This window comes from Mixophyes fleayi, chromosome 3 (assembly GCF_038048845.1).
Source record: "Mixophyes fleayi isolate aMixFle1 chromosome 3, aMixFle1.hap1, whole genome shotgun sequence".
In the NCBI taxonomy this organism is placed as follows: domain Eukaryota; kingdom Metazoa; phylum Chordata; class Amphibia; order Anura; family Limnodynastidae; genus Mixophyes; species Mixophyes fleayi.
The window spans coordinates 146027438-146046968 of NC_134404.1; the positions used below are offsets into that span (position 1 = coordinate 146027438).

Sequence of the window (19531 nt, forward strand, 5' to 3'; positions counted from 1 at the left end):
TATGAAAATAGACTACTTTTGAATGATCTGCCAACACAATTTCAGTGATATATCTTGATATAGTCTTCAAAGTATAGAAGATACACAGAATCTTCCCTAGATTCAGAATACTATAACTTTATAAATCTTATCCTTCTTGTAGAGGATTACTCATTTTGAAACTGCTACTAATCAACATTATAGATAGATCTCTTGTCTGGAACATGTAAGTCTGCTAAAACCAAATATTTCTTGGAAAGGTCAGAAGTTACACATATGTGATTGTAACTACTTTTATACACCTGCAAGCCAATAACCAACGCAAGACAACTGTCTGTATTGTATTTCAGATGTTTTCACTCAATAGAATACAATTAAAAATAAAATAATACTAGAGCTAAAACAAAGGATTAGGAATGAAGTTCATGTCTCACCCAGTTACATATCTCTTGATATATGACTTGAAAAAGCAAGAAAATGAACCACTGATTGAAAATATATGCAAGACCAAGGACTGCACATTAAAGGCACTCTGAAACAAGTACTTATAGTGAACGAACAATATATATAAAAAGTAATGGGTCTTGGGTAGAATGCTGTCTTTATACAGCTATATCCAGTATAGGTAATAAGGCTCCATCTAAAAGAATGAAATAATTTAAACATCAATGTAAAATCAGTACTTTTAATGTACATGCAAGATAGAAGTGGAAAACCATCCACTATATAAGCAACAAAAAATAAACCATATTTTATGGATACAATGGGTATTGGATAATATTAAAGTTATTTTATCGTTTACCAATAATCACTGCTGTGATTTGTGTGGTTACAACTCACAAAGCGATTTGTTAGCAAAAGAATAACAATTAAATAAATAAGTACAGCCGATACATACGCCGCGCTCTGCTGGTTCCAGTTTACAGTCATTCAATCCTGAAGTCTGTGGTCAAAGAGACTGAATGCTGGTTCCAGAGAGCAATATATATATACATTTGGTGTTACAGTAAATACAATACAGATGACTAGGCATGTTTCCATAGGTCCAGGCTCCAGGACAGTCCAGTATAGTGTAGTTCATAGGTAAGTTCAAACGACACCCTCCAAGGGTGGGTGTCAGCTCTCCAAGGGCAGGGGTCAGCTCTCCAACAGCTGCATACTAATCTTCCTGCCAAAAGCTATTTCAAACTGATCTATTTACATTACACACACACACAATACCATTGTGATCATTTATTCCCTATAATCCCTGTCTTGCATACACAAGGTGCGATCCTTTATGCTATTGAACCGGATCACTAAGGATAAATAGGGGATTAGAATGACACATGATATGTTTCCTGTAATCTGAACCTTAGATCTCAATAAAGTGCTTCTAACATTATCATATTTAACTCTAAATTCAATAACATTTGTTCAAAAACAACTGTGGGTTGGAACTATTATAAAATGCATTATGTACAAGTGAATATGTAAGTGTAAGTGTATGTGTGCATTGTTTATCGTGCGATTGCGTCATAACACGTGGCGTACTGATCGGAATCGCACAGTAAAACAATAATAATCAATATAGTTTCTTTCATCCAATTATTTGACTTTGACAATAATTACATAGTATACAGTCATCTTCATTAAATGTGTTGATGACATACAAACCTATTGCAAATGCCTTTGCAAATCCAATACAGGAAATTGAAATGGCTATGTTAAAATAAAAGGAAAAAAGACTTACCAATAGAAAAGCAGTACATTGGAATTTACAATTCACAAGGGATCAGAAAGAAAAGGAGACCCTAGAAATCCTGGAAAATGACTAGTTATAATAAAATATTGTACAACATATTTTTATAAAAAAACAAAAAACAAAACATTGTTGGCTCTTGTATTGGCCCTACCTTAGTAAAGTACAAAATATTAAGTGTTACATCAGACGTAAAATAATTTTCTAAAACAAATTGTTGCCATCAAGGTTACTGAATGACATCCTACAAATCCAATCTAGTCAATTTGTCAATTGGGAAAGACTCATGATGAAATCTGAGGGTATATTTTCTTTCTATAAGAGTGCAGGCACAAGCCAACATTTTCAAATAGCTACACAAGTCTTAAGTTTATAGACACCTGGAGTAGTCAACAATGCTACTCTGAGAATTATATTATTAAATAAGCAAATCTGTAATTAAATAATAATTTTACATGTAACAATGTTGTGGCACAGAAATTGATTCCAGTACATTATGGGCCTGATTCATCAAGGAATGTAAATGCCGAATTTGTGTTTATCACACACAAAATTAATCTGCGCATTTCCAGAACCAGACCATATGAAACTAAATGCAGCAACGTTCAATTCATCTTCATACACAAACCATGCTACAAATCGAAGGGTGCAAATTCGCTTATGCTTATGACAATAAGGAAAATACTGGCTGTTTTTTATGTTGCACAGAAATCTTTGATAGCTTTATTTTTACACTGAAATTTAAAATTGATCTAAGACATGCCCTAGACCAACTATAAATATGTCCTCACATTTAAATTTACCTCCCACTTCAATGCAACATGATTTTTCCAAGGTGCAAACACTCTTTTTTTTGCTTTCCTTTCCTTAATGAAGCAGACCCATTGCGATCAGTATGCGTGCTTTGATGAATCAGGCCATATGAATGTAGTACAAGAGGTATATTAGCTTTGTAACTAGAGATGAATAAATCTCTTTAATTGTAGAACTGATAGAACACTAATTCTATATTTTGAAAATGAGCTCATGAGGTTTTATGATTTTTTAATTACTATTTTAAAGAAGGTCTTCAAAATGTTTAATTTGTTATTTTTGACATTTTGAAAAATTGGATGTAAAAATGACATTTTAGAAAATAATTTTGTTCAATAGCAGCATTCTAAAACACATTTTTTTCCCAAATTGTTTCTGCTTGACCTTTTTAAAGTGACTTACCTGCTGTGAATCACTGACATTTATAGGATTTTTACAGGATATCAAATGTGTATAATTTATTTTGCTCTTCAACAGTAAATTATCCAATATGATTTATTTATTTTTAGAAAAAGTTCAGTCCTTTTCCAGACAACTGATAATTGTGTTGTGTTTTTTGTTGCAGTTACTGTAATGAGCATCATTGGATATGTACAGAATATGTTTGTCTTATTCAGCCAGACTTGATTAACTACATTAACACAGGAGATTTTAGGTGAGCAAACTAGCAAAGTAATTTATACATATCTTGATGTTTAAATAGTTTCTCAGATCATTTCTCTGTTTGCAGTTGTTATGATAATTTTGACGGTGAAAAATAAACATGTAAGTTAAAATGTATAGAATAGTTTCAATGTAGTTTGCACAACTTTTGCTATTTTGTCTGGCATTGAAAGGTTATACTAAATAATTTTTGGTTCTTTGCAGAGGGCACAAATCCCCAGGAACAAATTTAGTTTAGTAAGAACCGGACTCACACTCCCTAACCCTTTTGCTGCCTGATGTTAGTGAAAAAAAAAATATAAATAAATATATATATATATATATATATATATATATATATATATATCTATCTGTGTTTAATAAAATACACAGTGAGAATAATAGTGGAGTACTATTTTCCTGATACCATGATTAAAACACACAAGATGAGCGGCCTTGTGCCAGATAAAAATTGATTGGGAGCTTATCATATATATAATTAAATCAAGTTAGCCTCCTTTTCATGTGAGCTTAATGTATCAACATTTAAACAAGACATATAGAATATATAATAAACTCAAAAAAATCACATAAAATTTCGAAACTGCTTCTGGTTCTGCATCCTAATCATAGTCCAAGGTTAACTTACTTATTGTCACTAGAATTAAGCACTTTGCATGGGTATTTCAGATGCTAGTTTGGTATTGTGGTGGATATCTAGTGTAGGAAGGCAGAATTCATCTCTTGAGGAGCTGCAAAACTGTACAAATTAAACTATCACCTCAGAGACAAAAAATAGAGATGATTGTTAGAAAAAAAATGAATGATCCGTTTCTGTATATTTGGGTAGAGGGACTATCATAGTAGAGTAAGGTCACTGTAGGGGAATAATGTTTTTTTATGTTTTTCATTATTATTTTATTCATTGTTTATTGCTATTAATTTAATTATTTAAGTTTTTTTTATATTATTTGTCAGTAATATTGCCTCTCTTCCAATGGAAAACTTTAAACTATAAAAGTGTGGAACAGCAGCTTTTAAAATTGTGTTCCTACAGGAAATTGTGTATGTGAGTTTCATCCAGCTAGTACTAAGATGGCTCAAAATAAATAGACAGGAACCCACACATACTTTTATTGTGAAGAAAAGTCTAAAGTTTACTTAGTTATGCTGAAACAATGCATACAAAGAGATTACATGTTTTCTAGAAAAATTGAGTGATCGATGGCCTGTCAAGTTCAATCCACAAAACCCCAGTTGATCTAGATGAAGGGAAAAAAAAAACATAAAACATAGTTCAATTTGCTTTAAAATGGGAAAAAAATCTTTCTCATTCCATATTGACAATTATGTCTTATTGGATCAACATACATCTTGGATTTATTACTTTAGTTACCTTTCATCTCACTCTCATGCAAGATAGGTATTACATAAATTGTTGTAAAATTGTACTGTACTGTACTTTGTATTAAGATAAATCTTTATAATTTTCCTCTTAAATTTTTTAATAGATATCTGTTTTATGTTTATTATATTTTGTATAGGGCAGGGCACATCAAACTCAATCTCACCGCAATCTTATTGATTGCAACGTATGACTCACATTATCCCCAAAATTAATTATACAAGCAGATTGCATAGTTTGCAGACAGTAAATATTTTATTAAGTTAATCAATGAAGACATGCAAATACAATTTATCAAATAATATATATTGAATAATATTATCTTTAGCTATCATTTGGACTTAAGTTGAAATCAAATCCCATTTTAGGTAAAGTTATTGCATGAATACATATAATGGAAAAGAATACTAAATTATATGTTACATCTGTACAGTCTGGGCATTAGTCTATAAATTATAATATACAAAAGTTGTTTTTGAGACTAAATAGGATCACAAATTTTTGTTCTTGGTATGTCAAAAATGCTCTCTTTATTTTTTCACAATAGCAGCTATTTAAAAAAAATGTACTTGCAATTGCAGATGGAAAGCAGACAACTACAGCCAATTTTGGGGTATGACTTTAAATGAAGGATTTGAATATCGTCTAGGTACTCTACCTCCACCCCCTTCACTTCTCAACATGAATGAAATGCAAGTAAGTTTTCTTTAGGATTCTGTAATGTAGTAACTCACCTTACCTACAAAGCCCTCAACAACACTACCCCTGCACACATCTCAAATCTCTTATCAAAATACTCTCCCACCCGGCCTTTTAGATCTATCTGTGACCTGCGCCTTGTCTCATTTCTGGTAACCACCTCTCACTCCCGCCTACAAGACTTCTCCCGTGCTGCTCCCGACTTACGGAATTTCATACCACGCTCAATTAGACTTTTCCACAGCCTTCAAATCTTTAGACACTCTTTGAAAACACATATCTTTTTAGAGGTGACCTTATCCCCGATAACACTATTCACACTAATGCACTCTCTCAACTGTCCCAATCTCCACTCTGAGGCACATTTGCTTCCCTTGTTTCAACTGTGCCCTATTCCACTGAGAATGTAAGCTCTCTAATGAGCAGGGTCCTTCATACCCTTTATTTTTATGTCTACATTTATTTTGTCTGGCTTGTAAGTACTTGTTTTAACTTACATAGAATATTGGTGTAAAGTTTCCACCAGACAATGAGAGAAGGTTGGAAGATTGGGGCCTTCCTGAGCTTTATTTTGCACTGAAATTGAGAACTAGATTTGAGGAACTGCTTAAAATGAGATCAAGGAGAAGAGAAGATACATTTAAAGGGGTTTTCTCTGCTTTGTTAACAGGGTTCACATATGAAATGTCAGAGATTGGATCTCATCTCTATATTTTCTGCAACTTCCCTTTCTATTTCTGTAAAAGATAGAGATGGTCACTGACCCCCATGTTTTGGTTTTGTATTCGGTTTTGGATCTGGATTACCGTCGTGTTTTGGTTTTGGTTTTGCAAAACCGCCATTGCGGGTTTTGGTTTTGGTTTTGTTTGGTTTTGTTTTGCTATTTTGTTGGAAAATCAAAATGTTTTTGCGCCTAAAATAACCAAATTTAGTGCTCCACCTGTTTCATGGATAAGTAATCTAATTCTAAAGCTAATAAATTATCAAAAAAACAGTTTAATTCCTGGTAGGTTGGCCTTCATTAATTCTACACACAAATCAGATTGTCTTCCTCTCCATCTATGCATATTGGCAATGCAGCCATCGTCTTTGGATGTATATTACACCCTACACTTATAGTTAAATATGTAAAGAAATGGAAAAAGGCAGTTTGCTTTCTGTCTCTATAGGCCTCCCTCCACTTGTTGAAAAAAACAAAAAATTCAGCCATTATAAACTGTAAAATATTAATTGAAATGGACAAAGCCAGTTTGGTTTCTGTCTTTATAGGCCCCCCTCCACTTGTTGAAAATACAAAAAAATTAAGCCGTTATAGACTATACAATATTAAGAGAAATGGACAAAGCCAGTTTGGGGTCACTCTGTCTATGACACCCTACCCTTAAGGAGAAATTGCCCAAACAGCAGCATTTCAAGACGGTATGTGATATGGAAATGCCACAAGTCCCTTTCCTCTTTGGGGGTAGATTGCACCCTACACTTACATAGAAAGTTTTAAAAAGATATTATCATCTTCATCTTCAGCTTCATCCTCACCTCATCAGTGTGTACGTCATTCACACAGACTATCAATTCATCGCCGCTTGAATCCACCATTAGGGAACAGTCAGTGCTTGGATGTCTTTGATGGTGAAGGCCTTCCTCGTGGAAGATGTAGTTCATTTTTATAAACATCATTTTCTCAACATATTTTGGAAGTAACCTTTGACGGCAATCACTGACTAAGTTTCCGGCTGTACTGAATACTCGTTCAGAGTACACACTGGAGGGTGGGCAGCTTAATTATTGCAAAGCAAGTTTGTACATGGGTTTCCAAATGGCCTGCTTTTCCTCCCAGTAAGGAAAGGGACTGTCTGACATTTCCATATCAATTACCTCTTGAAAATAATCGTCCACCATCCTTTGCATGTTTATACTCGTATTGGATGGAGTTATGGGCAAGGTGACACATTTTTTTGAAAAATCCTTCAAACCAGGCCAGATGTTAAATTGTTCTGGTCTGCCGCCTGCGTCTTCCCTGCTTCTTTTTGGGAAATGTATTTTTTTACGAGCAGCAGCAGCTTGATAAAGTGAAGGAGGACACGTCAAGCCGAGGCCCAGTTCAGCGACCAACTTGCTGAGCAATAGCTCCTTGCAAAAGTTCACATCTCGCTCATTTACAAGTAAAGACTCAATATAGGTCTTAAACCTTGGATCAAGCACAGTGGCCAAAACATACTGATCCGAGTTCAAGATCTTAATAACTCGAGGATCATTGTGAAGCGAATGAAGTACTTGATCGACAAGGCCAACATACTTTGCTGAATTGCTTGCTTTCAGCTCCTACTTCATTTTCTCAAGCTGCTTTTCCAATAGTCTAATTAAAGGAATGACTTGGCTCAAACTAGCAGAGTCTGCACTCACTTCACACGTCACAACTTCAAATGGTTTCAGCACCTTGCACAGCACTGAAAGGATTCCCCACTGTGCAAGAGTGAAATACATCCCCCTCCTTTCCCAATGTCATGGCTTGTGCAATATGCTTGGATGGCTTTGCGCTGTTCTTCCATTCTCTAAAGCATGTACAGGGTGGAATTCCACCTAGTTACCACCTCTTGCTTAAGTTGGTGGCAGGGCAAGTTCAACTGCTCTTGGAGCTGCTGTAATCTCCTACATGCTGTGGCTGAATGCCTGAAATGGCCTGAAATTTTAAGGGCCACCGAAAGCATCTCCTGCACCTCACAGTTAGTTCGTAGGAAGCTCTGCACCACCAAGTTGATGGTGTGAGCAAAACAGGGAATGTGATGGAAATCACCCAGCTGTAATGCTCGCACTATATTGTTGGCGTTATCAGAAATGACATATACTGGGGAGAGTCCAAGTGGTATAAGCCATATATCAATCACATCTCTTAGTTTGCGTAACAAATTGTCAGCTGTATGCCTGTTAGTGAACCGGTGATACAAAGAGTGGCCTGCCTGTGACAAATGTTACGTAGTGGTGTACATGCTGCTGCTGTTTCTGCTGGTGAAGGTGAATGACCAACCCAGTGGGCTGTCACAGTCATATAGTCTTTGGTTTGGCCACTTCCACTTGTCCACATATCTGTGGTTAAGTGGACGGTGGGCAGAATGGCATTTTTCAGCGCAATCTCTACATTTTTACACACTTTTTGGTATAGTTGTAACGCGGATACAAAACCTCAATTAACTGTGAAAAACCAGCTACGTTTATTGTGGAGATTGGACGCAGATCTAACACTAACATTGCAGCCATGGCGTCTGTGATTCGCTTGGCGACTGGGTGACTGCTGTCATATTTGGGTCCCCTAGCAAATGTTTGTTTCACAGTTAATTGCTGAAATGTAGGACTGCTCATTTTCTTGACCTGCCTCTGGGATGACGATTCACCCCCAGCAGCAGCAACAGCAGCAGCAGTGGGACTAACGCTTTCTTCAGAAGAATCAATAATAGTGCAGGAGTCATCCAGCCTTAATAACTGGGATGCTGGGCTAACTCCGAGCGCTACTGAGGATATTGATGAGGATGGTGTGGTGGGTGTATTTTGTAGCCGTCGGGATGTCGGTGACTGGAGGGTCTTAGCTGATGATGGAGTGCTTGTAATTTTTTTGGAAGAACTTTCAGCTTTTCCAACACTTTGCCATGAACTCTCGTTAAATGGCGTAACATAGACGAGGTTTCAAGATGGCTAAGGTGCCTCCCTCGATTGTATACAGCACTGCCGCAGACGCTTCTTAGACAGCGCCGCGGCTGCTGTATAGGACAGCGCTGGCGAAACGGAGCTGCTGCGCATGCGCGGGCGCAGCAGCTCTCTCTCGTGGTTTTTTTTTTTCGGTCGGCGGGGAGAAACCCTCCCCCCCAGACAATCCTCCGTGCGGCCTTGCTCGTCACCTACACAAATCTCCCCCTCATCCTCTTCTAATTCCAAAGTGGCACCCTCAATTTGTGTATCACCGGCTACACTCGGGCTATTAAGGCACACATCAGCAGAATGCTCACGATTAGACATCCCACTGTTGGATGGACTCTCCACAGGAATTGGTGTCATTTGGGAATCAGAGCAAACATTATCCTCTAATGCCTTACTGTTATCTTGCAGCTCGGCTTTGACGCGTAACAGTAGTTGTGCACCACTTGTAGGCTCGGTAACTTTTTGGGATCTGCCACTAATAGACAAAGGTGAAGGCCTCATTCTCTCTTTGCCACTGCGTGTGTAGAATGGCATGTTGGCAATTTCTTTTTTATCGGCACTTAAATTTTGATCAGTTACACTTCTTTTTCGCTTCAACACAGTAAAAAAAAATTTGGTGTGTGTTTTTTAGACTGATTTCGAAACACTGTGTAGTTTGACATCGCCTTGCCCAGATGACGTACTGGGAACACTACCATCAGGACTGGTGACAGAACCTGGTTGCTCATTCTGATCATATGTGGACTGCTTTGAATCCATTCTCAGCCCAAAGCACTTGTAGCACTTGTAGTGCTAAAAATTATTTGGTAGATACTGCTGACAGATAGTAATTTTGACAGCCAGAAATATTTATGCACAATTATGGGCGACACCCCAAAAGCACTGGGGAGTGCTAAAAATTATTTAGTAGATACTGCTGACAGATAATATTTTTGACAGCCAGAAATATTTATGCACAATTATGGGGGACACCCCAAAAGCACTGGGCAGTGCTAAAAATTATTTGGTAGATACTGCTGACAGATAGTAATTTTGACAGCCAGAAATATTTATGCACAATTATGGGGGACACCCCAAAAGCACTGGGGAGTGCTAAAATTTATTTGGTAGATACTGCTGACAGATAGTAATTTTGACAGCCAGAAATATTTAGGCAAAATGATGGGAGACACCCAAAAAGCAGTTTGAGTGCCAAATATATAAGAAAAAAAAACCCTTTATCCTCCTCTCTTCTCTAGCGATTTTTGTTAGCACAATTGGAATCAGAATATTGTATTCTCTGTCCCTGCTCTAATCAGCCTGTGACTACACCCTGCTCTCTCCCTCTGTGAAATGGCGATGGATTGCTGTGGAGGCGTGTATTTATAATCTTCAATTATCGCGAGAACCGAGCCACGAGATCCGACGACGTCACAATGACGTTTGGCCTCGATTTGGATTTCGAGCGGGATACTCGGATACCCAAAGTTTGGGTGGATTCGGTTCTCGTGGAACCGAGCCCACCCATCTCTAGTTAAAGAGCACATTTCTATGTGTACTTCAAGCAATGTAATAAAAGGTTTCTAGCACACAAAAATGACACATGAAATAAAGATAGTGTCAATGACCCATCACTCTTATTTTTAATTTAAGACATAAATGGGTCTAAACAGAGTAGTATTTTAGGAGCAAAATGTTAAAGTTGAAAATAATGGAGAAGATGATCCTAAAAGTGGAAGGAGGTTATAGGTTCAGACATGTTAGGAACAGTGCTGCACTGGGTTCCATAACAAAATTTAGGTGGGGCCCGTTAATGCTGCTCTAGTCTTCTGCCGCTCTCAAAAGAACATGCACAGAAGAGGTCTACCACTGTTATGTAGGACAATAGGTGGGCCTTGAGGATGACCCAGCATTGTGGGTCACCCTCATCTCAGGTTTCCGTATTGGCCACAGCCCCTACACCACTGGGTGCAGATATTGTGGAGAAGTTTCCAGTGCTGGAACTACCATTTGGAGAACCTAGACAATTATCCTGTAGCAACCACACCCCAAGAGCCAGCTGCTGACATGGAGGTGCAGCAGTCGGCAGCTTATTATCTGTAAAGCTGACAGCTGTTGCTTCTTCATGTTTATAATGGGCAGAAAATGTGTCACTATTCTACACAGTCCAGTGCCCCCACTCCCAAGAACTGAAGCTGCCATATCTGGGGGTGCACTTTGGGCACCAAGGCTGCATATGCCGGCCATGTGTGTTTCTGAAGGCTATGAAGCATGCAACTTGAAATGTGCTAGGTAGACAAGTAGTTTTGCTTGCACATATAAAAGCATTGTACTTTTTGTAGTTCGTAAATGATCCTTAATAATGAAAGCTTATACAGTTAAGCCATGACAAGAATTCTACAGTTGCCTAATTTATTATTTTTTTAATTGCTAAAAGTGTATGTAATGTCAAAGTAATTTAATTGCAACAAATAATTGTACTTCACTAAGATATGTAAGGATGGAATTGAAAACACTAGGGGGTAAATGTATTATACTGCAATTTTTGCAAGTCGATATTCGGTGACATTATCCAGTAAATTTAAAATGGCAATGTGTTTAAAGGCAAGTTTTGCCATTTAATCACATTACTCATTTCAACTCAGCGGACAATGTTGCCAAATATCGCCTACTTGTAAAAATCGCAGTATAATACATTTACCCCTAGAAGTGAAATTTTAGGAAAAATGATCAGCAGCCAATTAAAAAAAGGAGTGCTTTTAAATCTGATGAAGATAAAATAGCTTATACAAAGTATCCTCCTGTATATAAATAAACAGAAAACCCTGAACCACTGACAATGGTTATATAGATCAAAACGTTTCTAATTGTTTTATACATTTTGAATTCTCTCACAGCATTATACAGTATTTCAATTACACAATCATGTGAAGGTTATTGAACAGTTATATAAAACTCATGTAACATAATTAATGTGCTCTGTACTGCAGATAATATTGTCAACACTGTTTTACATGACCTCTATTGCATCTCGGTTTTTCATCTGTTCAGATATGCTGTGACCCCCTTCCATCTCCTGTGTTCTCAATATTATAGTGTTCCACCTTTATAACAAAACCCTTACCTACCAGGTACATTCTCTGCCCAAAGTACCTGACAATGTATTCCATTGTATGCTGCAATTTTTAGAACATCGCTTCATTTCATTCAGAGATGCTCAGGCTCGGTTCCTCGAGAACCGACCACACCCAAACTTAGAGGATCCGTGTACCGAGCCGAGCCAACTCAGTACTTTCGCACGCCCTCAGAATAAAAAACGAGGCAAAACGTCATCGTTATGTCGTCGGATCTTGGATCTCGCGAGTTTTGAATTCCTTTTTAAGAGCCAACATAACGGGGTGTGGGAGTTAGGGCGGACCCCCATTTTTCTTTTCTGCCACTGCTGTGTGCCAATGTGTCCTAGATGTGCTAGGAGCTGCTTTCTGTTTGTGTCATTGCTCTGTCACTTACCATCCAGCCAGGTCGTTGCAGTATTTGCCCGAAAGTGTATGTAAATAATATTGTGACCTGTGAGGTGGTCAAAATTGACTGCAAATGACCAAAAAAGAGAGCAAAAATATGTGATTTTAGCATATTTTAGGATTTTTCCTAAAAAATCTAAAACCAAAACCAAAACACAAGAGGGCGGTTTTGCCAAAACCAAAACCAAAACACGAAGCTAATCCAGCTCTAAAACCAAAACCAAAGACAGTTCACGGGGGTCAGTGAGCATCTCTAGTTTCATTTACTCTAGTAGGATATAGAAAACAAAAGATAGCCTGGAGCTCTAATACAAGCAATATTCTGTATATTTCAAGTCTAAATGGCGCTAAAGTGCTTCAAGCTTAAAAGGTGTATCACTTACCCATACAAAAGAACAATAAAAATATTGAATTCATCCAAAATAAGAGACACCAGGTTGCAGATCTCAATAAGGAACCTATATTTAAATGGAGCATGCAACTTTTGTGTAGTTTGGACTGTATTCAAATCAAAGTGTTTCTTAAGATGTGTTACAGTTTGAATTAGAGATGTTCACTGACCCTCGTGTTTTGGTTTTAGATTTGGATTTGGATTAAGTTTGTGTTTTGGTTTTGGCTTTGTTTCTACATTATAATTAAAATAACACTAATTTACAGTCATTTCCATTAAATTTTGACAACCTTACAGGTCACAATATTATTTTCATCCACTTTCAGACAAAGACTGCAGCAAGCTGGCTTGATGCTAAGCGACAGTGCAACAACACAAACACATGGCAGTTCATAGCACATCTAGGAAACATTGCCACACAGCAGTGGTCGAAAAGAAAAGAAAAGTGGTGCATGATGGAATTGTCCTGGGCCCTCCCACATGGGATTGTCCTTTGGCCCTCCCAACCACCCTTATGTAAGATATTTAAAAGGACATGTACAGTTTAACAAAGCAAGCACTCCAGCGACAAGGAGTGCCACTTTTAGTCCAGCACAGTGGAGAATAATTTCTGTGTTGTGTAAGGTGCTGAAACTATTCGAAAGTAGTCACCTGTGAAGTGAGTTCAGATACAGCTAGCTTGAGCAAAGTGATTCACTTATATCTCCCACCTAAAACACTTCCGGGAACTCTGCACTGGGGTCTGGCTCTCCCACCCTGGCCGAAAATAGTACCAGAAGGAGAAGGACCAGATCCCGGGGCAGCAACTCCTGGCCTGCCGCTCATGGAGGTGCTGCACATCCTTGATTCATTTGAATCCAGGAGGTTAGTTTGGAAGTCCCTACAGTGACTGCTGGGGGATGAAGTATCCAGGGCTGGACCACCAGGGGTCAGGTAAGTACTTTTTTATTTATTATATACATACACATTTATTTTATATACATTTTACACATACACACACATTTTTTTTTTTTAAATCCAGTATTTTTATTGAAATTTTTTAAGATATAAACATACTAAACAACAAAAAGAAAAGAAAAACAATACACACACATTTTAACACTCCCGGCACCTAGAGTTAATCTCTTCAGTGCTGCATACCGGTTAACTACTGGCGCTGCAGCGCCTGCACATTAAACATTTAAATAATATACATTAAACATACACGATTTTACACTCCTGGCGCCTAGTGCCGAGACTAAACTCTTACAGCACTGCAGGCGCTGCAGCGCCTATACATCACATACTTTATTAAATAAACACATTAAAACTGCTTATCACACTCGCCAGGGTTTAACCCCTTATATGCTGTTTTGCTGGGTATTACCTACCCAGTGCTGCACTGCACACTTTAAAATACATTTTTATTTTAATAAATACATTTAAATCACTTGCTTTACAAACACGGCATCATTTAACTCCTCCGGCGCTGGATATTAACCCTCCCAGTGCCGGAGTTCATTTCAAAATGAACTCTGGGACCCAGCAACACTCCTTCCCTCCTAGTCCAGCGGGCGTACCAGCGGGCCATGTCCCAATGATTTGGTTCCTGGTCCAACAGTCTCTTAGGGTTACCAGGGGTGACCCGAGGGATCCAGCTCTTCCTACCAAGACAGTCCATCCACATTGATGTGGGCCTTTATTTGCTTGTGAGTGATGTGAAAGTCATGAATCTGAAGAAGAAGGCTCCACCGCAAAAGTCTGCCATTTTCCCCTGAGGTGTGTTGTAGCCACTTCCTTTATACCACCTTCATCTCTGGCATCCACAAAGTGTTGTGATCAGTCACCACTGTGAAGTGGAATGCATACAAGTAAGGTTGAAGTTTTTTCACTGCCCAAACAATGGCCAAACATTCCTTTTCAGGGTTTTCCTGCCCATCTGGCCCCACCTGGCTAAGTACTGCTTCCAGTCCATACTGTGACTCATCAGTTTGCACAATAAAGTCCTTGTCATAATTGGCTGACAACAGTACTGGAGCACGAACCAGGGCTTCCTTTAACGACTAAAATGCCAGCTCACAAGCGAGTGTCCAGTCAACTACTTTAGGGAGTTTCTTTTTAGTGAGATCTGTCAGGGGCTTTGCTACAGTACTAAAGTCTGGGGCAAAACATCTGTAGTAACATGCGGATCTTAAGAAGGCTAGCACTTTTCTTTGGGGCTTGGGCAGTCTCGGATTGCCTTAACTTAGCTGGTTCTGCCTTAACCCCACCTCCCCCCCACAGGAGGCCCCAGGTACTGTACCTCTGACATCCCAATTTGACACTTGTCTGGCCTGATGGTTAGACCTGCCAACAGAATTTTCTCCAACACCTGCTGTACATGTTTCAGATGGTCCTCCCAGGTTATACTGAAAAGGGTAATGTCATCCAAATAAGCATGAACAAAGCCTTTACATCCTTCCAGCAGGTAATCAACCACATTCTGGAAGGTGGCTGGAATGTTTTTCATCTTAAGTGGCATGGACTTAAACTTGCTCTAGCTAACTCATCTAAAAGAGCATCTATTCAGGGTAGGGGCTAGGCATCAGTCATGGTCACCTCGTTCAACCGGTGGTAATCCACACAAAACCACGTTGTCTTGTCCTTCATGGGAACCAATACCATGGAGGATGCCCATGGACTGTGCAACGGCTGGATGACATCTAGCTCGAGCATCTCATGCACCTCCATGTACATACATTCCATGGCCTCTGGTGAGACCCGACAAGCGGGTTGTATAATTCAGTGGTAGTCATTATAGCGAACAAGTAAATGCCGACAATACTTACAATGACATGTTAATCGCGACTGCTGCACTTCTCGACATGGAAGAAAATACACTTGTTGAAAAACTGACATACAACAGAGAGGAACATACCGGCAGTAACATTTACGTCAGTTCAAAGGGCAACAATTACATTGCTGTTATTAAGCAGCAATGCGAGGACCCGGCGGCTGTATAATGTGCAACCCTTTCTAAAAAACATTATACATCCACCGGGCCCTCTCATAACAGAGATGTAACTGACGTAAATCTCACTGCTGGTATGTTTATTTTTTTGTATGTCAGTTTTTCAACAAGTAATTTCTTCTATGTTGAGAAGTACAGCAGTTGCGGTAAACATATCGTTGTAAGTGTTGTCAGCATTTACTTACAGTTGTAACCCACCCGCCTAATTAGTCTACACTCACCAGTGTTCACATGGTGCATCTTCAAGGAAGTCCGACCGGGCTTCCTACTGAACTGAGTTGCAAAGGGCCAGAGCACTGCCTCAAGCTGCTCCCTCTTGTGGGCATTCAACTGCTCATCCCAATTCACTTCCTCTACACCACCTTGATCTCTGGCATCCACAAAGAGGTCAGGTAGAGGATCAATTCCTGGTTCCTCAGCAGTGTTAGATGAGTTAGTGTTTTAGGTCTCACACCTAAAACACTACCAGGAACTCTGCACCGGGATTTGGCTCTCCCCTGGCTAAAAATAGTACCAGAGGGAGAGGGACCAGATCCCAGGGCAACCGTCAAATATTCTACGGCTTCCTGACACTAGCCAAGCCCACCAGCCCTAGTTATCGTCCCATTGCTATTCAGCATCAGAAGCCCCACCCACCAGATCCCAAAATTCTTTTATTCACAAACACCACACAACAGCAATCACACCCATGTTGTGCACCTGTTTGTCTGTGTGCTGTAAGAAAGACTGAGTGGGAATTGAACCCAGTCTGCAGCCTGTACCTGTGGACTTTTTGAGCATTTACCTATCCCTATGCAGGAGAGGTGTGGCAAATAACCCTTTTTGTCACAATATATATATAATACTTATATAACTCACAAGAGAGATAAGCAAACCTGGTGATGATTGAGTGATGAAGCACTGAATTGTATTGGTTTGTGTAGAATATTCAGAATTCAGATTTACTGATGTAACTTTCTCTGGTAACACATAAGAAAGTTATTATGGGACTTGCCAACATTCTCATCAGTAAAATCAAAGCAATCTTAAAGAATTTTAAACCCAGTGAAACAAAAATGAAGTGAATTTACTACTGTAAAAAACAGCCTGTACTAAAATTAGTGTTTTGGGAGTAAATGTATCAAGCTCCGATTTTGCAAATCCAGCGATTTTCTTGGGAGAGTTGAAACTCGCAGATGTATGAAGCTGAAATTCCATGTAAAATCGCCAGAGTTGTGCTTCTGTCAAAATCGCTATTTGCAAAATCACTAGAGATCAAACTCTCAAATGTTTGCCACTCCAGCTATACAAGTTTCAACTGTATGAAGCTGTGATTAAGCAAACTCAGGAGAGTTTGTATAGCTACAAGCACCAGCATACTCATGGCAGGCAGGGCATGTTGACACTTGGAGAACCACAAGTGCCAACATACCCTGACACCCACGGCTGGCTGGGACCTGTAGTTCCACAAACCAAAATGTTTACAGGAGCACAACTCCCTCATTAAAACCACTAACATTTATTAAAAATAATAAACCCACAATACAGACAGTAAACACCCTCATTTACACCATATATTTTTATTAAAAATAATGAATCCCCAATATACTCACCACTGACGTTTTCTTCTGTTGTCAGCAGCTTTAAATCCAAAAATGACCGTCATCAAAGTCCAAAATAAATTTGTATCCTAAGTCCGGCTTGACCAAGTCCAAAATAAACTTGTAATTCCCAAAGTCCATGCTTGTAATGTCACCAAAGTATTTTTATCCAAAAGTCCATGCTTGAAAATTCTTCAGTTCTTCTTGGGCCCAAAGTTCCCCCTTGTTGATTGAAGTCTTCAGCCAGGAGAGCCCCATATTGTAAGATCCACGATTCTTCTGTTTTGATTGAAGAAAGAAAATAAAACAGCTGGACCCCCGCAAACAGCTTCTACTAGCTAGAAGCTCCGATACGCAATGAACTCAGTTCATTGCGCTAGGTCTATTTATAGTATTAGGGGATTTTCTCACGGTCGTGGGAAAATCCCCTAATACTATAAATAGACCTCTCGCAAGAGCTAAGCTCATTGCGTATCACAATTTAGCAATTCGGGTATCTGTATTGTATTTTTACTATGATTCTGTAATTGTTAGAAAAACAATATACATTCTATAATGATTTAGGTATTTTTTTTCTTTTTAAAGACAATACTGTAATCACACTGACTAAGTAAAACAGCCATCATTAGCCAAATTAGCAAGAGAGTTAAGTCAATAGTTGTCAGACACCGTCAGACACGCTTCCCTGCTGGCTGGGGACGGACGTCTTCCTCTCGCGAAGCATTCCGTTGCTAGGCAACGGAGACGCTTCTTCCAGGGAGTGACAGGCGCATGCGCGCTTGTTGTACCCGGCAACTGGACGCGCTTCTCGACTACCTGTCGGTGGTCAGCGCTTCTGACCGCTGCCCTCTGTCCACCAATGAATGGCTTCTTCTCCCTATTTAAAGATGGCTCTGACACCATTATGGGGCCAGAGCAACTAGTTTATCTAGCCTCCAGCGTTCCATGTTCTTGTGCATCCAATCTGTTTTTCTGTGTACCGACCCGGCTCCCATTGACCTTGTTTTGGATTACCCTTTTGTCTTATACCACACTCTCTGGATTGACCCTTGTCTTGCTCACTACTCTTTGGTTCCTGATTCTGTACCTTGTTTGCCTGCACGTTGCCAGACCACAGCCTGTACGACTACAATTCTTAGTGCCACCTCGCAGATAGCTTCCTGGGAGGACTGCGACCTGCATGTCGCTTGCCGTGAAATCCAAGCTTCCTTGCGGGGGATTCTGGTGAAGATCGGCGGCGTGTTAGACTCCGTGCCTTCTAGTGTTGCAGTGTCAATATCCGCAGGTAGCTGTATTCGTACATCATGACAATAGTCAATAGTTCATAGGGCTACTTCAAACTTCCCAACACTTGGCTTGTGTGTGCATAGGCCATCCTCCCGGGAAATGAGTAGTGACAAATTATTGTTTAATTTTTTCCAGCATAATATCACAAATTTAGGTGACCATGTATCAAGGCAAAAAGGTAGGAAAGCATGGCACATTCCCACTCATTCCTACATATTTACATTCAGATGGCTTTGCGCAGCCATATGTCACCTTAAACACAGTGAAACAGAAATGAAGTGAATTTACTAATGTGTCAAACAGTCTATACTAAAATTAGTCTTTTGATGTTGTTTCAGGTGGTTAAATAATTATTAATTTAACTGTTTTTTTAATGTTGGGAGTATGACTGTCTTCATAGATATATTTAAATTGAATTTAGCCATTAGTGCATTTCTATTGTATTATTACCATGATTTTTTATTCTTTAATGCATTTGTTAGAAATGCAATTTACATTCTAAAATGGTTTAGGTATTTATTTTCTTTTTAAAGAGATTACTGCAATTCATTCTGATTATTATTATTTACATCAATGGCTTAAGATTATTTATTATTTACATCATTGTCTTAAGAGTTTAGCTGCTTGCCCCATGTGGAGTTCTCAGTCACAGAAACAAGGTACTACCAATAAATAAGTAGTCAACATTTAAATCAAATCTAAAAGCAGATAATACCCAAGGTGTTCAGTCAATTGATGGACCTTGCTTTCAATCATTTTCAATATAACTCTGTAGACAGAAGGCTAAGCCTGTAATTTTAGAGACAAGTTGCCTG

General features: G+C 38.9%; 1 protein-coding gene across 1 annotated transcript in view; it reads left to right on the plus strand.

Annotated features, from left to right (window-relative positions):
• The window catches only part of TINAG (tubulointerstitial nephritis antigen), a 122540-nt gene that overhangs the window by 15720 nt on the left and 87289 nt on the right, over window positions 1–19531 (plus strand). The window contains exons 3-4 of the mRNA XM_075200902.1: window positions 3099–3188; window positions 5162–5276. Coding sequence (XP_075057003.1) covers window positions 3099–3188; window positions 5162–5276 — 205 coding nt within the window. The remainder of the gene's footprint in view (window positions 1–3098; window positions 3189–5161; window positions 5277–19531) is intronic.